The following is a 26292-nucleotide window of genomic DNA, read 5'->3' as shown; positions in this document are numbered from 1 at the left end:
CCCCATGGGGGTCTTTAACAGGCCCCAGCTGCAAAATACCCCTGGGGTGGGTAATGTTGAAAGCCCCTCCGGGCCCCTCGTGCCGGTGCTGGCTCAGAAGGGCCTCTGTGGCAGCCCTGGGGAGAGAATGGAGCTGCCTCACGGAGCGGAGCCGAGTTGAGGAGAGGACAGATACTCTAGAATGGCCTCAGTAAGAGATCAGCGACTGCCAGGTGTCCTGGTTCCCTGTCCTTGTCCCAGTGAGTCATCCTTTTGGCTTAAACGCACTTGGTTCCGCTCCTCAGGACAGATCCAGACCTGTTTCCAGAGCTCCTGGCTCTGAGCCCATCTTGGGGCCCCCAAGAATGTTCTTAGCGAGCAGCCAGTATGGCTGGGCCGAGGCGGGCAATGTCGCCCTCTGCTGGGCACGGAGAAACACCATCATGTGGGGGGATAGTGTTTACCAAGTGCCTGCTGGACTTGGCCAGGCTGGCACCAGACCGGCAGGGAGGAGAAGACAGACCGGGCACCCTGTCCTGAATTTACAAGCAGGGAAGTGATAGCCCATGAGGTAACTGACGTGCGAAGGCAGGGCAGTCAGGGTAAAGAGAAACGGAGCCGCTTCTGACCTGTGAGGCTGCTGGGGATGTCCCGCAAGCACAGGCCTGGCTGGGTTCGGAGGGAGCGGGGGGGGGGGGGGGGGGGGGGGGGGGGGGGGGGGGGGGGCGGGAGTGCGGTTGGCCCCTCCCCTCGGAGCTGGGAACCCCCAGCATGACCTGGGACAGCACAGGGATGGCCCGCCCCACCCCCACTTTCTGCTGGGAAGGCACCCTGTCACTTTTATCTGAAAATGATTTTATTTTGCCTTCATTTTTGAAGGATATTTTCACTGGCTGCAGAATTCTGCTTTCCATTACTTTGAAGACGTTTTCTGGTCGAGGCTGCATGTCCACGGTTTCCAGGGAGAGGTCAGGCTGCCTCTCTATGTCAGAGGTGTTCTCTCGGGTGCTGTTAAAAGGTTCTCTTTGTCGTCAAGTTTCAGCTACTTGAATAGGCTGTGTCTATGTGTGGTTTTTTAATTCTGCTTTGGGTCTCTGACCCTCTTGCCTTAGTGTTTTTAATCAAATTTGGAGAAATTTTAGCCCGTATTTATTTGAATGCTCTTTCGGCCTCATTCCCTTTTCCTTTCCTCTCTGGTTCCAATTGCCGCTAGGTGGCGCTGCATCCTACTGCTCCACAGGTCACTGAGGGGCTGTTTGCTTTAACTATAGTCTATTTTTGCCTTTGAATGCTTCAGTTAGGATAATTTCTATTGGTCTGTCCTCTAGTTCACTGATGCTTGGTTCTGCATCCAACAAATTAACAAATACAGACGTTGTGCTTTCAGTTACAGGATTTCTATTTGACTCCTTTTAGAGGTTTCCTAGCTCTCCAAATTTTCTTCCTGCTGCTCACCACATTCACACTTCCTTGCAGGCGGCCACCATCGTTATGGTCTTTGCCTGCTAAGTCTCACGTCTGCATACTGTCAGCCTATTTCTATCTGTTGCGCCTTGTCCCTCTTATAGGCCCCATGGCTGTCGTGTTCCCGCTGGTTGACCCTCTGGCCAGTCCTTTCAGCCCCCCAGGTATGGTTTGTCTCAGGGACCCTGGACTTTTGCCCCCTGGGTGCAACTCAGGGACCAGGCAAGGACTTGAGAGACATTCATATGGAGATATCAGGCCCTTCTGTGGCTCCCTCCCTCCTGGGACCACCACCTTCTGTTTCTGGACACTCTGGAAGCCCCACGGGCTCCCCTCAACTCCCCTGCCCAACCAGCCTGCCACGCCCACTCGAACCATGGGGCCATGCCCTTGGCCTTCTCCTTCAAACAGTTGTTTAAGTGCTGCATGCCGACTGACAGTTGTGACTGGCATCGGGGTCAGTCTAATGCAAGTCTCTCCGTCTGTGTCAGAAGCTGAGAGCCTGGAGGAGAAACGTTTAAGGGCCACTTCCATGCGGAGTCTACCGCCTGCACCTCCGCGGCCCTCAACCCCCTTCTGCTCACGTGGGAGTTGAGACCCCAGCAGCCTTCACAGGCCATGGTTCGGGGCCTCCAAGAGAATTTACACGCTCTTGCATCAGCCACAGGCCCCTGCCGCAGAGCGCTGCCACAGTCGTCACACTCTGGGCCTCCCCCTGTGCCTGCCCCTTATTCCCCAGGAAAATGTCTCCCTTCATTTCTACCCCTGAGCTCTCTCTTCAGTGCTCAGGCCAGGGCCTGCATCTGGATTTCTCTGGTCCTCTCCTCCCCAGTCACAGGCACCACCATTCCCCTGAGATGCTGGCTGTAAATTGGACATAAGCATCCTCCTCATGGGCCCCACGTGCAAATCAGCTCATGCTGCTTGAGGTCTGGGGCAAACGCTCCATAGATGGCCACTCATGCAAAAGTCCAGACCTGTTGACCCTGCACATCTCAGCCTCGAGGGTGACAAGGGATTGATGGAGCAACAGCGTTCACGGGAACCCAGAGATGGGGCTGTGAATAGAACCGAAGGAAACCCCCAGGCAGGGGCAGCTCATAGTCAGAAACACAAGAGGAACCTAGACATTGCTTCAGAGTTCAGGGCCAGATTGGAGGGCTCCCTGGAAGAGGTGTTACAACAGCTATGTAACCGAAAGCAAGTTCAACCGTCTGTCACTACAAAAGCCAATACTTGAGAGGCAGGTGCTGATGTAAGGAACATTTATTTTCAGGTGCTGGCAACCTGCAAGATGGGGAACTCACATCTCAAAGCCCATCTCCACCTCTCAGCGGAGGCAGAGGTTTTCATAAGGAGGGAGAGGGGAACAGAACAAAGAGATCAAGGGAGGGGGTTGAAAGGTTCTCTACGTGCAGATGAGCTTGGTCCATTCCAAAAAGACAGGTGATAGCCCGGCGTGTGTCATCCTGGGTTGGTCCTCCTGGCTTCATGTCATCCTGGTTTCATGGTTGAAGGTCAGCAAACCTCCTGGAGCTGGGGTGCCTGAGGGTTGGAATCTGCATATTTTGACATTAGTTCCTAGGATTCTTCCACAAGCATGCTGTTCGTCTACAAGCCACATGTTAGCCAGAGTCAGCACTTACAGAAACAACGTCAAGAGAATGGAGAGGGGGTTACAATTCCTCACTGTTACAGCTAGACCTTGAAGGAAGGGTGGCACAGATGGCTAAGAAGCAGGCACCTCAGATGGTGCGGTTCAGGCACAGGCACAGTTGCCACTCACATTTGTAATGGGAGTGACAGCTGATGTGCCTGGGAAACTGAGCAAAGGCAGGCCAGCAAGTGGGGACCCTGCCCGATTCGCTCTGCTGTGTGTGTGTGTCTGGGGAATGTTGCCTCCTGGTGGCACTTGGCTGTTCCTGCAGCCTCTCTGTTCACACATGCGTTCTGCCTCCTCTCATTGCCCCCAGACCTTCGGCGCAGCAGACTGGGAAGTTTTCCGTATTGGAGACAGGATCTTTCTCGCTGTTGCCAACAGTCACAGCTATGACGTGGAGATGCAAATGCAAAATGACTCCTACGTCATCAACTCCGTCATCTATGAGCTGAATGTCACCGCACAGACATTTGTCAAGTTCCAGGAAATCCCGACCTGCAGGTACAGCTAAGCTGGTAACTGGCTGGAAGCAAATGGAGTCCGTCCGCACCAGGGAATAGCATTCAGCCTCAAAAGGGAGGGAGATCCAGGCGCATGCTGCGGCATGGAGAAACCCGGAGGGCATCAGGTGGAGCAAAATAAGCCAGACGCGAAAGGACAAAATACTGAGCGGGCTGCCTAGGAGTCAAATGCATAGAGACAGGACGTAGAGGACGGTGCTGGGGCTGGGGGCGGGGGCTCGTGTTTAGGGGGACATTCTCAGCTGGGGAAGGCGGAAAGTTCTGGAAATGACCCATGTGGTACCACTGAGCTGGGCACTAAAAATGGTTTAAATGATACTTTCATGTTATATATGTTTTACCACAACTACATTTTTTAAAATTTTAAGTGAATGACTAAACTCCCCTGTGGCCGATAAAGTCACCCTCCTCACTCCCAGCCCCTCCTCTGTGGGTCTGGGGTGGGACGTGGGCCCCGAGTTCTGGGATTAGGAACTCTGACCAGAACAGCGCCTGAGCTTGGGCAGCACCTCGGCGCCTGTGTCCTAATGCCTGTGCCCTAACGTTGGCCCCTAATGTCTGTCCCCTTGCTCCCGCAGCGCTCTGGATTGGGAGTTCTTCTCCGTGGGAGAAGACTACTTCTTGGTGGTTGCCAACTCCTTTGACGGAAATACCTTCTCGGTAAACAGTATTATTTACAGGTAAAGAGCTGCGGAAGGCAGCGCCCTTCGGCCCGCCTGGTTCTCCAGGGGTAGACTCCCCCTTCCCGTTAGTGACCAGGCTCAGGGCAAGTCACAGACAGGCCTCGAGCCCCAGGGGTGCCTGGGGCTGGGCACACCTGAGCGCCGGCTGAGTCTGGGTCCTGTCCCTGGGGTTATTAACCAGGTGATCCGCGTCACTGAGGCTCAGGACTTTGGAGTCTGGCCAGGATGGAGTGTGCAGACATAGTCATTGGAGAGTTGTTGACAGTTTATTCTAGTAAATGTTCCCGCCCAGGACTGCGGTGGTGGGTCTCCCCACGCATCACCTGTCCTTCGGTAAGAGTTTACACCCTCACATAGACACTGCGGCATCCCTGTTAAGGTCACTTCTGGGTGTTGGTCACGTATTGTACACACAACACCTGGGCTTTGTCCATGTCCAGCTGCTCTTCGTGACACTTTTTGTCCCCAGCCACTCGACCTAGTGACCGGTTCCGTAGGTCCCTGGGGCAGAGTGCCGTGGGTATTCTAAGAACGCAGCTGCCTCTGTGCATAAAAGCAAGTTTGCCCCTTTCCTCCTGTTTCCACTGCTTACCTAGTTTCCTCAATGAGCTAGAACTTCCCGCACGACCCTGAACAGCTCTGCCAGCGGCCAGCAGCCCTGTCTGGCTCAGTGTCTCGGATCGCAACCAGGATGCCAGCAGCGATCCCTTGGCCATTCCTCAGCGCACGAGGTGGCTCTTCTCCCATAATCCGTTGGCATAATGACTTATGAGGGATTTCCTCGAATTCCTGGGATGAATGCCACTAGACAATATGTAATTACTTACTATGCCACCGGCTACCAACTGTTCATGAATGATTTAAGAGTTTTGCGTCTCTAATAGGACATGAAATTGCTCTGTGGTTTTCTTTGGGGGCCGTACCTTTTACCCAGGTTGAAGAGGAGCCTCACTTAATAGGTACGCGCTGTACAGCTTTTCCACCTACGCCTCGGGGCTAGAGTAGTTTCCATAGTAGGACTTACCCGTTTCTTTTACGATTCGGCTAAATTCAGGTCTAGAACCACCTGGTCCCTTTCTCAGTGTCTCTTAAGCAGCACGTCCAGTTTCTGCCATGGTCACTAGTATAATTGTGTCTTCTGTCTCTTCCTGAGACAGTTTTAGTCCTCTAAGTTTCACTAGAAAAATCAATTTTCCTAGGCTTTCTAATTTATTGCTGTAGAGTTTTCCACATGTCAGAGTAATTTTAAAATTCACATGGAAGAATAAATTTTCAAAGATGGCCAAGAAAATCTTGAAAAATAAAAACAGTGAAGGGGGCCCTGACAGTATTTCAGAAGTAATCAAGTCTACAGGTGGAGCAGAATACAGTCCCAAAGACAGCCAGTGATTGATGACTACTCAGTGTGACACAGGTTGTACTTCAAGCCAATGAGAAAATAAGGCGTTACTTAGTAAAATAACTTTATATAATTTTCTGTCCATCTGGAAGGGAGCAAAGCTATATCCTGCTTCATATTATATATAAGATAATATATATAATATATATTTATATTACATAGGAAAATAAGGTTTTTGAGGATTAAGCATCTAACTGTAAAACAAATTAAACTACAGAAATATTAGGGTAAAATGCTAAGATTATTTTTTATAACTTCAAAGTTATACACAAAGACATAGAAATCTCCTTAAAGAAGGCTAGAAATAGGTCACAGGCTGACTACCTAAATTTAACATTTTTCATGGAAAAAGACGTCCTATTCAAAATCAAAAGACAAAATATTTACCACACGTGTGACAGAAGAGGAACCCCTACAAAGCAATAAAAGATTTTTTAATTCACAAAAATGAGCAAAATATATCAATGGGAACATTCAGAAGCAGAAATGGAAGATGTGAATAAACATATGAGAAGTTTTCCTCAACGCACGAGGACGATGCATTTTCTTCCCTCTGACCTTTTGGGTGGAGGTCGGGATACCCTGGCCCCTTCCCATCAGGACAGAAATCACCAGCCATTCTGGAGAGTAATCTGGAAAAATATTAAAACTACGCATGCCTTTGACCCGGGCACCCTGCTGGAAAAACTCACTCTACAAAAATGGAACCACCTGTCGATAACTCCCTTTTGAAGGCAAAACCCAGAAACCACGGACTGTGTGGGCACCGGGCCATAGGCTGCGTTTGGGATCCAGACTTGGAGGGGGGCGTGGGGTCACAGAGCAGTGTGCTGGGAGCGCTCTTCCTCCACATGGGAGTGCCGTACCCACCTGGTGAAAGGTGTGTGTTTGAGGGCATGTGCCTCGATGTCAACCAGGACCCCAGGAGTGGGGAGGGTTTCGGCTCTACCCCTACAGTGAACCCATTGCAACTTCCAGGACACTTCCCTGCCATCTCCTCACACACCCCTACCCCCCACCCTCCCCACCCCGGCTTTGGGGCTGGGCTGAGGGCACTCTGGGCTGGGCCCGGGTCCCTGGGTGGATATGAAAAGCTTCGGGGTTGTGGAGCCTTCGGGGTAGGCTCCTTCTTCCAGGCCTGTTTCCCTCTTTGCACTCTCTCCTAGTGCAGCTCCCTGAGACTGTGACCCAGGCAGGTGTTCAGCCCGGGGACACGTGGCCCCGCCGTGCTCTGCACATGGAAGAGGCAGGTGGAGGCCAGGAGAGGAGCACAGAAGGCCAGTCTGCTAGCTGGGTGGGGTGGGAGCCTCGGGGGAGTGAGCAGCCTGGATGGGCAAGCAGCTGCTCCCCTCCCTGCAGGCAGCCTGGCACAGGCCGCCCATCCCCGAGGCTGACGTGTCTCTCCTACAGGTGGCAGGGGTACGAAGGCTTCGTGGCTGTGCACAGCCTCCCAACCTTCGGCTGCAGGGACTGGGAGACCTTCCGCACCACAGCCGGCTCCTACCTCGTCTACTCCAGCGCCAAGGAGCCCCTCTCCCGGGTGCTGAAGCTCAGGACGGGGTGATGGGCCCGGGGCCCCCAGGAAGAGGACCCACCTCATTGCACCCCAGAATCCCACCTAAGAAGCCTTGGAACCTCTGAGGCGGGGGATGAGCCCAGGCAGCATCGCTTCCAGAGCTGCCATCTCACCGTCCCTGGCCCTCCTCCAATCAGGGACATCTGTCACCTCTCTGGCCTGGTAGCCATTGCGGGCAGAGGCAGGTGACCCATGGGCATTCAGATGGAAACCGGAGTTGCCCTGCATGTCTGGGTGCTTTGCAGGGGTTTCGCTTTAAAGGAAAAGTTCATACAGTTTTTACCTCATAAGCAAAAGCCTGCTCAGCTTCCCCACGGCATCGACTTGCGGCCCTGCCGCTCTGTCCCAGTTAGCAAGCCCGGACGGGGAACAGGCTTGATGCTATTCTACATATTCATACCAGCTATTTATTGTATTTTGTCTACACCAAATATATTTATGATGGTCTTTACAAAAAGCATGACAGCCATTTGCGTCTTTCTGGCAGGGCCTCGACTCTCGGTGAGCATGTCCCAGGGGCCAGGCACAACCTCTGGTCCCTGGTCACCAGTGTAGGCAGAAGACACTTCTCCTATGCAGAGAGCTTCTTCCTCTGGCCTCATTTACCCACAGCTGCAGTGGGGGGTGCGAGGCTGCCCCCTGACCCTGCGGCTGGTGGGTGTGCAGGGTGGACTTGGGCTGCCTTCTTGGGCCAGCGCTCACCTGCCTTCCCCATGTCTAGTGCCCCAGACCCTATGCCAGGTGGGGGTCCCTCGCCCCCCTGGGATTGCTGCCGGGTGAACAGGATGCCACTCAGGAGCCTAGAGAGGGGAGGGCAGGTGCTGGCACCACGGGCAGGCCTCTGGGTGGAAGGGAAATGCTCCAGGCCGAGGCTTTGCCGGGAAGGCCCGTGGGGTCCACACAGAGCCAGGAGACACCGGTGGTAGCCAGGCCAGGCCCATTCCATCATCCACACCGGCCTGCTCTGGGAGAGTGAATCCCCACAGGATGGGAGGTGGGAGCCCCAGCTCAGGGGCAGGAGGGCCCCTGCTTGGTTGAACGCTCTGTTCTTTCTACCGTAAAACTCTCAGTGATTCTTTGCCCAAGATCATACAACCAGAGCTCAGGGGCAGCTCCCGCCAGCTGGATCCCCAGTGCCCCGGCGTCCCATGGTCAGGTCCTCATGAGGACAGGGCAGGCCCTCCACCCAGGAAGGAGCCCTACACTGAACCTGCTCCTCCCTAGTCCAGTCAGATTTGGGACTTCCAGACTCGGAGCAGGCCCTCTTGACCCCCAAAGGCTGAGATTTTTCCTGGAGCCAATTGCAGGCCAGTTAGTGCTCCATGTGCCTTGGGGACGGCTGCACTGGCCTCAGACAAGGCTGTCTCCTCTGCAGGGACAAAAGGGAGGGGGCGCAGGAGGTCTGGGGCCAGGCCAGGGGACCTGTCAGAGAGAGGTCTCAGGCTCTGGCGTCCCCCTGGGTGATTCCACAGGTGTGGACTTTCCCCAACCCCACCGGCACCATGTACACACTCAGTATTTTGGAGGAAGAAGATGTGCCTCTCACTCCAAATCAGGCTCTACTGCTGCAGCCTGGTGTCCCTGCTAGGCCCCCACATCCAAGCTGTCATTGTCCCTAAGGCCTGGCCACATCTCTGCCCTGGGCAGCCAGGGGCCCCATAGTGTCAAGGCCCAAAGGGTTACGGTGATGGCTCCAGACCCACTGGTCCAGGAGGACGGGCCGAGGGTGCTGGATAAAACGCAGGATGGCAGGTAATCTCGAATCACAGAGAAACAGGAATACTTCTAAATGTGTATGTCCCCGCTATTGCCCAGAAGCATCCCTAAAGGACTGCGATTGTTTACCTGAAATTTCAGACCCACGTGAGGGTCCTGTGCCTTGATTGGCTCGATCTGCCCACCCTCCCTGAGAGGGGTATGGGGGACAAGCCATCCTTCTTGGGGTCTGCTAGGGGTGGGGGGCTGATTTTAACTTGAATTTGAGGCGGGGGGACACAAGGAGGATCACAGACCTGGGGGGGGGGCCCTGCAGGGTTGGTAGGGGAAAGTGGCTCATCGTCTCAGGGCTTATTCTGCAGAAGGACCCCCAGAAGTGCCTGCAGTGGCGGGGTGCCCACCTAGGCCGGCAGCACAGTGGGGACTCTGAGACCCCAGCCCCCACACCTGGACGATTCATCTACAGGTTGACTCCGGGGTGGCTTTAGGGGTGAACTCAGGAAAGCAGATGGCCCTCTGCAGTGTGGCAGCCTCACCTGTGAGGGGGAGGCCTGACCAGAGCAAATGGCCAGTCTCCAGAGCCAGGAGGCTTCTCCAGCAGATGCCCTCAGGCTAGAGTTGCCCCATCGGCTCCCCTGGATACCCCCGCCCCTCCCCCATTAGCCACTCTGCAGATTTGGGGCCCACCAGTCTGAACGATCTTCTGAGCCCATTCCTTATGTCTCTTCTCTCTCCATGCTGCTTCCTGGAGAGCACAAGGCTCAGACAGGCTGAGGCAGTTGAGCATCCAGAGTTTAGTCCCACCTGCCACTTTCCCATCCCCGAGCTTCAGTTTACCCCTGGGGGAGGGGCGAACTGGGCACTGTCCATGACCCCCAACCACCCACCCTTCACAGTTTCTCTCTCCCTGGGGTAACCCAGATGTCCAATTTTCTCTCTGCCTCAAGGGTGGCACTACCAGGTCCGTTCACCATGGGGAGCGGGGACTGGTGCCCGGGGAGGAAGGAGGCAGACACGCAGGCCTCCAGCACAGCGGCACACGCGTGGAGCCACCGCGTCCCTGCCCAGGACTCAGAAACCAGACAGTGCCACCTCATCCTTGGCACCATGTCCAGTCTCTGTCCCCGTCTCTGTCCCGCCCGGTGGGAAGAAAAACCGTAAATCAAGGCTTGTTTACATTAGGAACACAAACAAGAGGGGGAAATGCCGAGAACATTAAAACATTTACAGCTTTTCAAGTAAGGCCTTCTGGTTTTTGTCCTGTCTGCGAGGCGGCATGCGGCTTTGCGTGAACTTGCACACGGTTTGACGTGCCACATTCTTGTCCTCGGGACAAGTGTGGTGTTTCCTCCGGCACTCGCCCTTACGCTGCTGCGCTGTCGCCTGTGTTAATCCGCCGGGATTCTTTCCGATAAGTCTTCACTGTGGTGAGCGACGCTGTAAGAACGCCTTTGTACAGACTGCATTTTCCTTTGCCGTTGCTCCTTCGGGCTCATGACTTCTGGAGGGGCACTATCCGTGGCAGTTTTTGTATCTGCTCTGACTTCCTGACCCTGAACAAGGCCCAGGACAACCAGATGTGGCGGAGTCACGCCGGTTCCATCGGTCCTGCCGAGTCTGGGCTTCACCTGTTTCACAATCTGCCAGGTTAGGAAGTGAGGGGTCACCAAGAGCGTTATCTTGTGTTCGCCGTGGTCATCGCCCCGGGTGCCAGGGTCACTGGACTTTTCCTGTAGGCACCCTTTACTTTGCCACCTCCAGCACCCCACCCTCCACCATGCACACGCACACACACACACACGCCCATGCACACACACATCCACGTAACGCCCATCAAAATCCCAGTTTGCCTTTTAGATTAATTAAGCAATCACAGAGCATCTCAAAGAATTAATAGGCACAACTACTTTGAAAAATTAGGGAAATCTTGGTCTCCGGTTGTATTAAATTACACTAAAATTAACTAATTGAAATGGGTGTTGGCATACTTTGGAAACATTCATGTCACAAATATTGGAAAATAAAAGATTCTAGAATAGATTTTTTATCCTATTTGGAAGAAAGCTTTCTAAAGGTAAAAATAATGGAAGTGAAAAGGGAAGAAAATGGAAAGAGAAGATACGGATGACAGATAGATGTGTATCCATCAACCGTATGTTATATTAAAGTATAAGTAAGCGAAGGTGCGATCCCAGCACAGGCTGGTGACGCCATTGGCACACCCAGGGCTTGATTCGTCCCAACAGTCAGTGCTCTCTGCGGGGCAACCTTCCAGTCAGCACCACTGACTCCAAGCATCTCCCGCAGAGAGAGCAGGAGCCAGCGCTGGTGGTGGGGAGTGGGCACAGAGTAGGTGGTAGCTGGCCTCCCCTTGCAGTTTTCTCCAAATCTTAATTCCTCCAACTCCCTGCCTGGCAGCCTGATCACAACCAAAGTCAGCATTCACCGACTCGCATGACCTTGGCCCAGTCATCTAACCTTGCTGTGCCTCAGTTTCCCCATCTGTAAGGGCAGGCTGCTACATTGCCTCTTGAATCAGCTTCCTAGCCTGCTGGCCACTCTCTACCTACTCCCTGGCAGTTTCCCCCTCCGCTGCTTCTGTGGCCCTTTCTCCAATGCCCCCCCTTACCAAGAGCAACAGAGCTCACAGGAAAGGTGAGCCCGGTGAGCCTATCACTGTGGGATGCTGTGTCCCTACCTCTCTTTGCACAGAACAGCAGGCCAACATTGCCAGCTATGTCTGGGAGCCAGCCCCAAGTCCGCTCTTTCCCACCAGTGTTGTTGCCATGGTTACAGATGCAGTGGCCTAGGTGCTTGGCTCCAGCCTCCCAGACTGGACCGTGAACCCAGGCTGCTCTGCCTCGCTGCCTTGGGCCTGGGCTGAACCGAGGACTCAGCTCTTTGTGTTTGTTGACAGTGCTCCAGGGAGTCATGTTTCCCAGAGTGAGAACTTCCAGGCCCGGGTCCCAGATTCCAGCGCAGCTCTGCCCCAACCCGGCTGACTCCTGAGTTCGTCATTTCCCCGGCAGACCTCACAATCTCGGGTTTCTTGTTTGCAAACTGAAATGTTCTCTACCGTGCCAGCCTACTGCAAGAATTAGCCAAGGCCCCTTTTGAGCAAACTTGGCCCCTTACGAGCTGTCCAGTGACTTCATGGCTGCTTGCCCCTTCCCAGTGGGCAGCCCCTGGGCCACCCCGAGGCCTGAGAGCAGCTGCTGACTTCCACACCATGTCCCACAGGCTGTGCAGTTTGGCCTCCCCTGAGAACCCGGCTCCTCCCAGCCATGGCTCACAGGTCTGGCTCCGATGCACGGCCTGGTCTGTGATGAACCGGATTCCCCAGGGAGAGGTCTGAACGGGGGTGGCGGGGGGGGAAGGTTGCTGCAGACAACAGAATCCACTCCAGCTGATTTAAGCACAAGGAGGTTTATTGAGGTCTCACAGACAGTGGGTAGAATCGGACTCTGGACGGAACTTTCAGGAAGGCGACTCCAGGAGCTACCTAGGGCTGCTGCCGTGGCTGGGAGCTGCCTCAAGTCCAGAACATTCTGTGCCAACAGCCCTGCCTCCTCCCCAGGTAACTCGGTCCAGGATCGAAGCCCCCTGCAAATGCTTCTTTAGAGGACCTGCTGCATGGGATCCTGGGGGTGCAGTGCAAAAGAGCAGACCAGCAGGTGGGGCTGGTGACCAGCGCCCACGAGGGGGCCCAGGAGCACTCAGGGCCCAGGCTCCACTCTGCTGCTCTGAACTCCTGGGAAGGTGGTCCCTCACCCCCCTGGCCTGCCTTGGTGATGCCCTGACATCCTGCTGACTGTCTGGGAGAAGCTGTCCCAGATGCTGGCCCCACCCCAGAACCCATCTGATGGGGCATGCGCAAGCACGCATTTCCTAGCCCTCAGGTGAAGGCAATTGCATGCAGCTGACCCGGAACCTGGAACCTGGCTGTGCAGCCCCTTCCGTTAACCCCACAGCTCGGCCCATCTGCCTGGAGTGACTTCCCACTGGGTTTAACCTCAATCTCATGTCCAAATTAAAACTGCCGTCCACCCTCACTGCAGGCAGGACGAGGCGCTTGGGGCCCCAGGGCTGGAGGCTGTCCCTGGTGCCCCAGCTTTAGGTCCAATTCCCCAGAACCAGGGCCCTTCCATGGGATGAGCCACTTCAGGCACGGGAGGCTGCCAGCCCCAGCCACACGCTGCCCGTGGGGTGTGCCCTGCTTTCCTACAGCCTGTGGCCAACTCCTCAAGGGGCCTGGGAAGGGCTTCTGGAGCTGAGTTGGGAGCTTCCTGTGCAAGGGGCTCCTGTCCCCAGAGCCCACCCCACCAGGGACACCCCTTGCGTGTCAGGATGGCCCTGCAGGGGGCCCTGGAGTACTTTGGCTCATCCCCCACCACGAAACCACCCAAGGAAGAGACTGGGTGGGCATCTGGGGCCTAAAAAGCAAAGAGGAAGGAAAGTCAGGAGGCCAGGAGCGTGGGGCAGGCGCTCCTAGGGGGGTGGGGGTGGGGCTCTGGGGTCCAGGGGGAGCACCCATGGTAAGGCCGGTGAGGCCCAGGACCTAGGGAGCGGGAGTCACACGCCTCCAGGCAAGAAGACCAGCACCCCAGGTGAGGCCCCATGAGCCCCTCACTGCCTCCTTCCCTCCCCTCTGGCCCTGAGGCCTCCCTAGAAGCAAGAGCCCCCCAATTCCTGTGGGAAGGAAGAGAGGCCCAGTCCCCACCCAAAGCTGGGCTTATCTGCTCGCTCCACCCCTCTGCCCCATAAGGAACCCCCAAATTATCTGGCATGAACCCCCAAACCCTGTGGAGGACCTGTTACCTGGACAGCAAAAAGAGCCAGGGGCCTCAATGGCCCCACTGCCCCCCCACTGGAATGGACGGACTAAGGCCATTGTCAGCACCGGTCCCCTCGATGGGGCAGGCTGGACTCTGGCCTTGGCAGATTTAATTGGGGTCAAATGCTGGACCCAGTGGTAAGGTGGGCGGTGGGCCCAGGACCCATGGGGGCAGCCAGGGGGCTGTGCTCACATATGGCAGCAAAGAATGCAGCGGGCCCAGGCAGGGCATCATCTTAACATCATCTCAGCAGGTCCCTTACAGGGTAGGGAGGGCAGGGGAGGGGAGGGAGGAGAAGTTAGAGGAAGAGAGGAGGAGTGGGGGGAAATAGGGGAGGCGAGAGCTGTACTGGACCAGGTTCTCAGGCACCAGTGGGGGAGCTCCCATGAGCAGGGAGGGGGTGGGGATCTTGGGGTTGAGGTCCTGGTGGTCTTCCTTGGAGGGAGGCGTCCTCCCCTGGGAGACTCTATAAGGGGCAAGGAGCCCCAAAAGGCCAGAAAGGTGAGTAGCCCCCAACTGGGCCCAGGATGGGAGGGAGAGGGCCCTCTGGTGCTGCATGTCCTCACCCTCCGCCCCTTCCCTGCAGGCTCTGCACCAAGGGGAAGGTGGCCTCGGGCTGGCGGCCAGCAAAGGGGTAGAGAGTGAGGACCAGAGGGCCCTCTCCCCACCTACCCTCCATGCACCCCCATGTGTGGGTGGCATCCAGGCTCTGGGTTGGTTTTGGCAGAAGAGTACATGGGGTGGGTGGGGAAGCGGCCCCAAACCACCCTCAGAGCCTGTGTCCCGCTGGTCAGCCAGCCACAGAGCCTACCCGCTCCACAGGGCATTTGTCACACAAGTGGACAGACTTCGTGGCTTTAGTTGTCACTGGAAAGGTGGGCGAGGCTGTCAGTTTCCTGTGGACTGGCAGCCCGTGAAGCAGCAAGGTGGACATCGATGGCCGAACCCCAGCCCTGCCCCCCGTGTGTGCTCCCAGTCTGGGCAGCGGGCAGCGGGGAGTCCTCCTGTTCATGCTGCCACGTGTGCACCCCACCCCCGCTCTGGGAACACAGGCATGAGGCCTGTGGAGGGTATCTGGAACCTGATGGTGGTTTCCTTTTAACGCACCATGTCTGGACATCACGACTGCCTTCGGACCAACGCGTAAATGCGACACCATGTTCGTTTCCCGCTTCCAGTCACTCTGTGCGTTCCGAGTACAAACCACCCTCCACTGTTAATTGTTTCTGAGCTTCTGCTTGATGAGGCTTCTGTCCTTTCTACCTTCAGTTCATACCAATGTCTCCCCATTCACTCCCCACCCCCACCCAAATGTTTGAAGTAGTATAAACACATACAAAAGACAGTAACAGATAAAACTGGAAAGATGAATCGGAGTTATATAGGTGGAGGTAATGTCTACCCTGAACGTGAAATTATGTAGGTAAGAAAATCACGCACGGAATTAGCTCTGAGAGCCCTGGCAGCAAAGGTGGAGAGGGAGAGAGAGAGCGAGAGCGAGAGCGAGAGCGAGAGAGAGAGAGAGAGAGAGAGAGGAGATTCTGTTGCTGGAGAAAAGGAGTCCCGTTGAATGGCCTTGAGACATCAAATATCAGTCCCCCTGTCCTTTGGAAGGAGCTGCTATGTGTCCATGATAGAAAAGCAAGGCACAGCGGCGGGCAGAGATGACAGGCCTTCCCACAACCAGGCGCATGGAGCGTGGGAATCGGCGGGCCGGGCTTGTTCTCTCCATGGTGTTTGGTTTCGGGTTTGGGTTTTTTCCCTTCTCACTGGGCTGAAATTTGGGTACAAGTGTTGCTCTTCACTAACATTCCGAGAATAAACAGTTGTTCAAAGGTTAGTTTGAGCAACACCTTTCACTCACTGCCCTCTCTAGAAAAATCTGGTCTCTACTACTGAGTTCTGGAAAGAGCTCTGTGGTCAGATGTGTGCAGGAAATACTAGGGGAGCAAGGGCGAGGCAGTTCCACAGTGTCGGGTCACCTGTGCCTGCCACAGATGAATCTGCACCCCACACCTCCATGGGGGACCCTCATATTCACGGACACAAGCCCTGTCTTCTTTAAGTGCACTCGCTCCCACGGGCGCCACGTGGGAGAGGCGTGCCGAGTGGAAGGGGCATCGTGACAGATGGCCTGGTTTTAAGTCCCAACTGGATCATTTCCTGACCGTGTCATCACGGGCAAGTCGCTCCATTTCTCCAAGCATCACTTTCTCCCTCCGTCCATGGGTCTGGCAGGGACAGTGCTGCACTGGAAGGGTGCTGCAGTGACTCAGTGCCACCCGGGGACGCGTTTTTGTCAGAGTGTGCCCTGCACAGAAGTAGCTGTGACTACCACCTAGCTGAGGGAGTAGCCAACGCACGAGTCCGTCACCACCTGCCAGGGTGATGAGACTCAGCGGGCACTAGGGTTCGGGGCTGAGGGGGTCCTTGGACACGGGGGTGCTGGGCAGGGACTTCAGGTACTCCAGGTGCCTCCTGGCATCCTCCTGGTTCTGGCGCACGTAGTACACGACGTAGGTGATGACCATGGCGAACCAGCCGAACATGGTGACCAGCATGGCCACGTCGGTGGTCTTGTGGTGGGTGCTGCAGAAGCTGACGCCAGCGTCAAGCGCCTGGATCAGCGGCTTCCCCACGTACTCCTCCTGCACCGAGGTGTGGCAGGCGATCTCGTCCACCGAGTCGGGGTCCAGTTTCAGCTCCCACAGGGCCTCCTGCAGGGCACACTCACAGTGCAGGGGGTTGTGGGACAGGCGGATCTTGGCGCTGAGCTTGCCCAGGGCGTCCTTTGGAATCCTGCGGATGCGATTGTGAGACAGGTCCAGCAGCCGCAGGCCCCCGGCCAGGCCGGAGAAGGCCGCGGGCCCGATGGTCTCGATGGCATTCCGAGACAAGTCCAGCTCTCTCAGCTGACTCAGGTGCTGGAAGGCTCCGTCGGGGACGCGGGCAATTTTGTTGGCATCGAGCTTCAGGAGCACAGCGTTGGTGGGGATGTCCTTGGGGACCTCCTGCAGGCCACTCGCACTGCAGTGGACAGCCACAGCCCCTTCGTGGTCAGGGCACTGGCAGCTCTGTGGACAGGAGGTGCCCAGGCGCAGGCAGAAGAGGAGGAGGAGGCAAGACCCTCCCATGGGGGCTGGCACGGTTGAGGGGCTCTGTTTGCCCATGGGGCCCATCCTGCGCCAGGGGAAGATGGCACGCTGCTCGGGCTCAGTGCTGGGGGTCTACCCTCTTCCCCACTCCCCTGGCCGCTGCTGCACAAGTGACCATCGACGAGGACATAAACTCCTGTTCCTCACCTGCCGGGAAAAACAGTGATCTCTTTCAGGCATTGTCCTCGGTGGTGCAGCTGGGACCTGGGGAACACTTTGACTTTTGGGAGCTATCACAGGCAAACTGAAGCCTCTGACCAATGGCGGGGGGAGGGGGGGGGTGGGCTCCTGTAACTTACTTCTGGGCACTCCCAATGCCACCAGAAGTGCAAGGGCAGGTCTGCTGACCACCAGCTAGGGGGAGGCACCCATCAAAATGGAGGTGCAACCGTGTGGCCTATCTTGGACACACCCTCTACACACCTGGAACCAGGGGCCTGGCCGGCACCAGGGGATGACAGCCTGGGGTCCACCGCCACCGAGCCCCTCAGGGCTGGGAATGAGGAAGACTGAAGGCAGCCCCCTCCCCCAATCCACAACCACTGGGAACCAGCAGGGCGCTCATCACTCCCAGCCAGGCTGCAGTAGGAAGTTTAGCACTTGGCTAATTTTAACAATCCTTAAAAATTATTATAATAAATAAAGCTCTTCTCTGTTGGCCCTAATAGGAACGGCTACCTAGCACCTGCACCGGGATCAGCGCCTTTCATTTCAACAATGCTTGAAAAGGAAGGAAAATGAGAAAAGAGAAAAGCCAAGCCCTGGGGCGCGGGCTGCACTGAGGCGTGGAGTGGTGGGGCTGAGCGGGGCCTGGGCCAGGTGGGCTTGGACCCAGGACCCCGGGACCCCCAGGACCCCGGTACCCCGGAGAGGGTAATAGGGGCGCGGTGTCCACACTCCCGGGAGGGGCGGGGGCTTTACCTGCGCGGCCGCGGCAGGAGGCTGCTCTGCGTGAGACTCTCCGCTGCTCCGAGCTTGACCCAGCGCCACACCCGGGCGCCGCGACGACCCCGAGGCTCGCTCCCACGTCCGCCACGGCTCTGACACACGCTGCTCGGCCGATATCTGCGGGATCGGGAAAGGGGGGCGGGGGGGCGGGGCGGGGCGGGGCCAGGACGACGCGGGAGTCGAGGCGAAGGGTGGAGCCTGGGCGCGACTGTAGAGGCTGGACTGAGCGGGTTGGGGGGGTGGGGGTGCCTGGGGTGTACCCAGTGGGAAGATGTGGGTCGAAGCTAGAGGTGGATCTTCTGGTGGGTGTGTCTCAGGGACTGTGGGCGGGGCTGTGGGGACGCATAGCCCCGCCCCGTCCGGGTCCACCAGGCTTCACGCGGTGGGGCGAGTCCCCTCCGGACGCTGGTACCTGGAGACCCTCGGATCAGCCCGAAGCCCTGGCGGTGCGTTCTTCTTGCTGTGCGTCCCTCGCAGGCCTGATGCCGGCTGCCCCCAAAACTGGTTAGTGGGGTTAGGCCTCCGCCCACTTGAGTCCCCTCCTGCCCCAGGACCCTTACTCCTGGGTCCTCCTTACCCCCTCCACCCCCATCCTCAGCGTCTTAGACTGGTGTATGGTGGCCTTGAGGAGGGTAGGGAATGTGGAGGCGGGGCAAATTAAGCTAGGCCTCAGCCATCCTAGACCTTTTAAAAGCAGCTTTATTGTAGTGTAATTGACATACAAGAAACCACATATTTAAATTTGATACCTTTCGACATTTGTATAGCTGGTGAAACCATCGCCAGAATTCACCCAGTACATACCCCAGTGCCTCCCCCTCCACCTTGGGACTTCCTCCCTACCCCCAATGCCCGGCAAGCACTGACCTGTCACTGTAGATGAGTTGGCGTTTCTTACAATTTATTTAAGTGGAATCACAGGTATTACCTTTTTGCCTCGCTTCTTTCACTCAGCATAATTACTTTGAGTTCACCAGTGCTGGTGTGTTTATCAAGTTATTCCTTTCAGTGCTGACTCATCAGCCACCCTATGAACGCTCCAGTTGGCATATCCCTTTGCCGGTTCATGGTCATTTGGGTTGTTTCCAGTTGTTGCCTATTACCAATAAAGTGACACCACCATTGTGCACTACCTTTGTTTGAACAAACACTCTTACTTCTCTTGGGTAAATAGCGGGGAGGGGAATGGCTGGGTCACTTGTAGCTGTGTGTTTAATTTGAAGGAAGCTGACGGAATGACTGCGCAACCTTCCGTTCCTGCGGATGGTGTGCGCTCACACCCTCCCCCGCGCTGGGCACGGGCAACCTTTTTAACTTCAGGCGTTCTCATAGGTGTGTGGTGGCGGCTCCGGGCGGTCTGAACTTGTACTTCCCCAGTGATGAGTGGTGGTGACTCCTTTTCCCCTGTTGATTTGGCATCTCCTTTAGGGAAGCGCTCCGTTCCGATTTTCCCCCGGCTTTGCCTTGTTTTCTCGCTGCTGCGTTTTGAGAGCTCTTTCTACATTCTGGATACAAGTCCTGTATGAGATACATGATCTGTAAATGTTTCCTGGGAGTCTGTGGGTCTGTTCAAAGAGAAGTTTTTAATTTTGATAAAATGCGGTTTATCAAGTTTTCCTTATTCGGATGGTACTGTATGTGTCCTATATAAGAAATCTTTGCCTGACTGAGGTTACAAGGGCTCTTATAGTTTAGGTTTTGCATGTGGGTTTATTATCCAGCTTGAACTACTTTTGGTGTATGGTGTGAAATATAATTCCAAGTTTATTTTTTGTGCCAGAGTGCCAGGACTGTTTGTTGAAGAAATTGCTCTTTCTCTAGTGAATTACCTTTGTACCTTTGTTGAAAATCAGTGGTCCATATATGTATGAGTCTATTTCTCTACCCTCTCTGTTCAATTGGTCTATTTGCCCATTTTATGCCAATGTTCCAAGCTGTCTTCATTGCTTGAGCTTTATAATAAATCTTGAAATCAGGAAGTGTTGAATATGAATTTTCCAAATGTGTTCTTTCATAAAATTTCTTTAGTCATCCAAGATCCTTTGCATTTCCTCATGAATTTTAGAATCAGTCTGTCACTTTCTGCTAAAAAAAAAAAAAAAAAAAAAGCCTAGTGGGATTTTATTTGGGAGTGCATTGAATCTATACAATGCAGGCTCTGGGTTTTTGTAGCTGCGCTTCACAGTGGGGGAACTGCCCTTCTATTGCTTGCTTGCTGACAGCTTCTATCAGGAATGGATGTTGGGCTTTGAGAGAATTGACATCCTGACAATACTGAGTCTCCAATTCATGAACATGGTATATCTTGTCATTTATTCAGAGTTTCTTTTATTCCTTTCATCTGGGTTTTGTAGTTTCTGGCTTACAGATCTTGCATACCCTTTGTCAGATTTATCTCTGATATTTTATTTACTGTAAATAGCATTCTTTTCAATTTCTGGTTTTTAATTGCTAATATATAGAAACAAAGTTGATTTTTATATTCTGATCTTAACTTTGCTAAATTCACTTACTAGTTCTAGTAACTTTTTAATAGATACCTGCAGATTTTTCTATATATACAATCATGTTCTCTGTAAATAAAAAGAGTATGACCTCTTTCCCTCCAGTCTGGATGTATTTTAAATTCAGTTTCATGTCCAATTGCATTGGCTAGAGACGCTAGTTTAATACTGACCATGAGTGAGAGCAGATACCCTTGTTCCTGACCTCAGGGGGAAGCACTCAGTCTTTCACCATTAAGAACAATGCTGGCTGTGGGTTTTTTGTAGCTGTCCTTCACAGTGGAGGAAGTGCCCTTCTATTACTCATTTGCTGAGGGTTTCTATTAGGAATGGATGTTGCACTTTGTTAAATGTTTTCTGCATCTATTAAAAATCTTTTTTAAAAAATGTGTTAGTATGGTGGATTATACTGATTGATTTTCAAGTGTTAAGTCAACCTTGTGTCCTTGGGATAAAACACAAGAAATCTTTGTCTAACTCAAAGTTACATGGTATTATCATTTTATATGTTGTTAAATTATTTAATAGAGATGGAGATTTTGAAACCTTGAATATTGATAGTTTGTCCATTTATCTAAGTTGTTGAATTTATCAGCATAAAGTTGTTCATAATATTCTGTTATTAATTTTTCAATATAAAATAATGTCACCTTTCTCATTCCTGATATTGGTAGTTCATGTTTTCTCTCTTTTCTTTTACTGATCAGGTTGGGGGTTTGTCAATTTTATTGATAGTCTCAAAGAACCAGCTTTTGGTTTCACTGATTTCTCTACTGTTTTCCCTTTTTTATTGACTTCCTCTCTGATCTGTATTCTTTCTTTTGCTTACATTGGGTTTAATTTTCTCTTCTTTTCCAAGTTTCTTATGGTGGAAGCTAGGTCACTAATTTGAGATCTTCTTCTTTGTTATAAGCTATGAATTTCCCTCTATGTCAGGCTTTGGATGCATCCCAGAAATTCTGATATGTTGTATTTTCATATTCATTAAGTTAAAAATATTTTCTAATTTGCCTTTTGATATTTTTTGATCCATTGATTTAGAAGTGTGTTATTTCATTTTCAGATATGTGGCTATTTTCTATAGATCTTTCTGGTTTTGATTATTAATTTTAATCTATTGCTGTCAGAGAACACGCTCTGTTTCTCTGACAGGTATGTTTTGGACCTTCTTTAATTTGTCCATACTGATTTCATGGCCCAGAATATGGCCTGTGTTAATAATTGGTATGTGTACACTTAAACGTGAGTTATATTGTTGCTCAGTGGAATGTTGATGAGGTCAAGTCCACTTTCTGTCCACTTGCTCTATTAATTACTGAGAAAGGGACATTGAAGCCTCTGATTATGATTGTAGATTATCTCTTTCTCCTTGCAGTTCTGTTTTCGCTTCAAGCATTTTGAAACCTATATTCAGATTGTGTCCTCTTGATTAAGTGGCCACCTTATCGTTGTGAAATGACCCTTCTTATCCCCAGATTCTTTGTCTTGAACTCTGCTCTGACACTAACAGCCAATCAAGCTGTCTCTTCATTGAGTTAGCATGCGCTAGGCCTGGCTGGTGTAGCTCAGTGGATTGAGCACAGGCCTTCAAACGAGGGGGCTGCCAGTTCGGTTCCCAGTTGGGGCACAGGTCTGGGTTGCAGGCCAGGTCCCCTGTGGGGGTTGCGTGGGAGGCAACGGCACATTAATGTTTCCCTTACTCTCCTTCCCTTCCCTTCTCTCTAAAAATAAATAAATAACATCTTTTTTGAAAAGTTAGCATGGGCCACCTTCTTCCTTCCTTTTACGTTTAACCTCAAGCGTCTTATGCTTAGTTTCCTTCAGGATTTCTGCAGCATCCAAGTAGCTTCCTTAATATATTGATTTACTACAAAGGGGGAGATAATGATAACTTTACAGTGAAGAAACCCAGCAGAAACCACCTAACTTTGGGCCCAAAGTTAGTATCATTAGTATAAGGCAGACAGACATCCTGCAGCCCTGGATGAGTGGATCGAGACAGACACAACATCACTCTGGGGGTGTTCTTGCTCCAGATGCACACTCTGCAATCGTGACAACACTCCAGACACACTCAAATTGGAAGGCCTTTACGAAGTGACCAGTCAGGACACTTCAAAAATGAAGAGCTTATAAAAGACGAGAGAAGCTTGAGTGAGTGCTATGGATGAGAAAAGACTCAGGAGAAATAACTAGATGCAGCACGGCACCCTAGAATAGACGGGGACACTAGTGACGCCGAAGAAGGCCAGTACTCGGTGATGTCCCGTGAGGTCCTGCCGCAATGACTCGCGTTTGGAGGGGTAATCGGTGCAGTCAGGCTCTGGTCTGTCTGCCTCTGTTTCTTCCCCACTTGTCCCTTGTCCTCTTTTCCTGACTTCCTTTGGATTGAATATTTTTGAGCCCATTTTCTCACCTTAGTTGTCTTCTCCTTTCTATAACTGTCACTGTGTCATTTCGATGGCTGCGTTAGGGGATAGCGTCTGGCGGCCACTTCTCGTCGAGGTCCTTCGCCAGGCTGCCCTTGAGCACTCCAGATGTGGGAGAGCCCAGCAGCCGCATGCCACACCCCTTGGGGCTGTGCTGTCGTCGTAGAGCTTAGGCACGTTATTATTTCTGCCTTAAACAGCCAACTACCTTTTTTAAAGGATTTTAATTTATTCATTTTTAGAGAGAGGGGAAGGGAGGGAGAAAAAGAGGGAGAGAAATATCGATCAGTTGCCTCCCGTGTGTGTAGACCAGGGACGGAACCTGTAATCCAGGCATGTGCTCCTACAGGGAATCGAACTGGCGACCGTTGGCTTTACGGAACGACACCCAAGCAGCCAACTGAGCCACACCGTCAGGGCCAACCGGCTGCCTTCTAAAGAGAGTAAAATACTGTGTGCTGTGAAGCTGTTTAGTAGGTTATCGTTTGGGCAATTGAAGAGGTACCAAAGAGAGTCCCCAAATTATGGAATGTTTTTAATATTTGAATTAAACAAATTATGTGGTGAGTAGGGCCCGACATTCAGAGCTCACAATGTACGTTTCTATTTATGAGAAGTTCAAGAACAGGCAACCCTCCGGGATGGTGGAGCATAGGATGGGGGCGGGGCTCGATGGGGCTCCTGAGGCCAGGTGTTCTGAATCTCTATCTGGGTGTTGCTTGTTAACGTCAGTAAAAATTCCATCAAGTCGCTCACACTGAAAATGCCTGCAGCGACGAACAGGTGCTCCTGACTGTGCTCCTGACTGTGTGCCCCTGCCTGAGACAGGTGCGGGGCGGGTTAGCTGTTCATGGGGGATTCCAGGTGTTAGTGATGTGTACATTGATGGCTAGATGGCTCAATCAGTTCCAGGTGCTCGTGAAAAGCTGTATGTTGAGCTATCCTCCCGGTCCTCAGTTGTGTGGCCTGCCTGCCTCACGAGTGATGACATCAGAGCGTCTATGGGAGGCTCTGGCCGCCCGCCAGGCCCAGACTGCAGGGCCCTGTGCGAGCTGAGCTCACTGTCCACTCTAGACCACGAGCCAGTGTTCTCAAACACACCAGAAGCCTTCTAATGCCATCCTAGCCACGTGGTCTGCCCACTGGGTCGCCCTTCTGACTGTAATTGGACTCTGAGCTGATTATCTTGCCCATTTATCCACCAGGAGTCCAGGCTTTGTGGCCCTAGGAATTGAATGCAGCACTGCAGCTGGTTAATTGCCTCCCCATCAGGGATGATGTTTTGCTGGGTGAGGCCAGAGTGCTTCTCTCTGGGGAGATGTGAGGAGGAGCCAAGCCCACAGCATCACCAGGGCCAGATAAAGTCAGGCAGGTGAACAAAACATCCTGGTGAGGCCCAGACGCTGCCCTCCCCACACACAGACTGAACAGTGGCCTGGGTGGGCCCTTCTCCAGGCCATGGCCAGCTGTCTAGGTGTGTGCTAGCTGCCCGCTCTCCTGCCCCGCCCTGCCATGCCCTGCCCTGCCACCATCCTGGCTTGGCCCTCTGCTGCCCTGGCCACCACACTGACCCTACCTGCCCATGGGGACCCTCGGACGGAACCCCAGGCCTGCTGGGCGTTGTTGAGGGCAGCCAGCTCACAGGCAGGGCTGGAGTAGCCAACACGAAGAAGCAGATCAAGGGCAGCTGGCGGAGAGCCCACGGTTGCATGGGAGCAGAAAAGGCAGCCATGGGGCACCCCACGCTGGCCAAAGAACCTTCGTGGATGGATTGCCTTTGGCAAAATTGTCCCCAGCAGCTTTGGCCACACTGAACCTTCCCCTACATGCAGAGGATTCCTAGATCTCTCTGAATTCCTGGATCTCCTGGAATTCTTGGTTCTCTCTGCCTGCTCTTGAATACACAGACAGGGACACCAAAATGAAGAACAGCAATGGTTCCCCTTCCCACTTCCCAAGAGCCCCCGGCCTGGGCAGCAGCCCCCTGCTTGTTCCCAGCTTCCCTGGTCCTTCCCCAGCCTCCTTCAGGACCAAACTTCCTGCTCTCCTGGCTGCCGAGTTTTCCTGCAGAGAGCGGAGGGCTGCCTTCACTTCCTCTAGTATTTCTCCCAGAGATTTCCAGGCCCAGGCCACGGGCTCTTCCTGCATGCACACACACACATACATGCACATCCACACACCCAGAGTGCTCACTTCTTACTCTTGATCCAAGTGGTCTACGCTTTATCAATTTTGTTGCTCTTCCTCAAGAACTGTTTTTTTTAAATGCTGATTCTTTTTTCTTTTATTAAATTCTGCCTCAGCTCCTGAATTTATGTTGTAACTCACAGGTGGCAAACACTAGGCCCGCGGGCCAAATCTGGCCCTCCACCTTGTTTCTACCCGGCAGCTGCACCGAGCTCTCACTTAACTGTTAAGGAGTAGTTACATTTACACAGTCCTAAAATTACATTCGGCCCTTTGAAGGCAACTGTAAGGCTGATGTGGCCCCCGGTGAAAATGAGTTTGACACCCCTGTTGTAGCTGGTTTTTGAGCTTCTGGAATTGTAACTTTAGACACTTTACTTTCAGCCTTTTGATTTTTAAATAACCATATAAAGTTATAAATGTTCCTCTTGAGACTCTCCAGCCACATCCCGCAGGTTGTGACATAGGACCCGCTTGCTGTCTCGTTTCTGGTTTTGCTCCCCACCAAAGGTGCCCGTGGGGGGAGGGCGTGGAAGGGCAGTCCCCACAGGGCACGGCATCCCGCTGGCTTTGCCTGGACCGTCCTAGCTCACAGCCCTTGTTTGCCTCAGTCCCTGGGCAGCTGGGAGTGACTGTGGGACCAGGTGCCACCAGAATCTGCTGTCTGGACAGAGGCACCGCCACCACTCTCTGGGGCTCCTGCCGGTGACAGACAGCTCCGAGGTGAGCAAGGAGCTGCTTGGGAGGGCAGAGGCCAGAGGGCACAGGGCTGCATCGCCCAGCAGTGCCCTGCCTCTCCTTCCGAGCTGGTCAGGGGACTGGTCACTCTCTGTCTCCTGTGTACCAAGAGGACGCAGTCACCTGAAACCACTAAATGTGTTTTCTGGTCTGCTGGGTGGCCACATGCCGATGCCCCTCTTCTAACGGGGTGGCCAGAGTGTGGCCCGAGGAACAGGCTGCCCGTGGGAAGTTGCTGAGGCGCCCAGGGCCTGCTTGTTGCTGGGGCGGGTGCAGAATCACACACTCACGCAGAAAGTGCATATGTGCGATGTAGATGTTTGTGTATGTGTTGTGCCTGTATTTACATGTGCCATTTATTATACAAATATAAGTATGTTACATATTATATATATAATGTGTGTGCAGGTTATACATAATTATATGTAACATACAGTATATACTTACATGTAAACACACAAACACATGTATACACATATAGGTGTACATCTGCACCCA

At 53.4% G+C, this 26292-nt stretch overlaps 2 protein-coding genes across 2 annotated transcripts in view; one reads left to right on the top strand and one right to left on the bottom strand.

The window, feature by feature from the left end:
* The window catches only part of TSPEAR (thrombospondin type laminin G domain and EAR repeats), a 50287-nt gene extending 42566 nt beyond the window's left edge, over positions 1–7721 (top strand). The window contains exons 9-11 of the mRNA XM_024562145.3: positions 3417–3604; positions 4203–4304; positions 7117–7721. Of these exons, the coding sequence (XP_024417913.2) occupies positions 3417–3604; positions 4203–4304; positions 7117–7270 (444 nt within the window). The 3' untranslated portion in view covers positions 7271–7721. The remainder of the gene's footprint in view (positions 1–3416; positions 3605–4202; positions 4305–7116) is intronic.
* Positions 7722–13723: 6002 nt separating this feature from the next.
* On the bottom strand, positions 13724–18053 carry LRRC3 (leucine rich repeat containing 3). The gene is made up of 2 exons (XM_053917664.2): positions 17910–18053; positions 13724–17135 (listed from the first exon to the last, which is right to left on the bottom strand). The coding sequence occupies exon 2, from the start codon at positions 17010–17012 to the stop codon at positions 16239–16241; it is 774 nt and encodes a 257-aa protein (XP_053773639.1). The 5' UTR covers positions 17013–17135; positions 17910–18053; the 3' UTR covers positions 13724–16238.
* Positions 18054–26292: the final 8239 nt, after the last annotated feature.

The sequence above is a fragment of the Desmodus rotundus genome, chromosome 2, assembly GCF_022682495.2.
Source record: "Desmodus rotundus isolate HL8 chromosome 2, HLdesRot8A.1, whole genome shotgun sequence".
Taxonomy (NCBI): domain Eukaryota; kingdom Metazoa; phylum Chordata; class Mammalia; order Chiroptera; family Phyllostomidae; genus Desmodus; species Desmodus rotundus.
The sequence above is the reverse complement of the archived record's forward strand: the minus strand, read 5'-3'. Positions and strand labels throughout refer to the sequence as shown.

What these genes read in the sequence shown, in the direction of transcription:
- LRRC3 (XM_053917664.2), bottom strand. Translation starts at nt 17,012, where the DNA reads ATGGGCCCCATGGGCAAACAGAGCCCCTCAACCGTGCCAGCCCCCATG.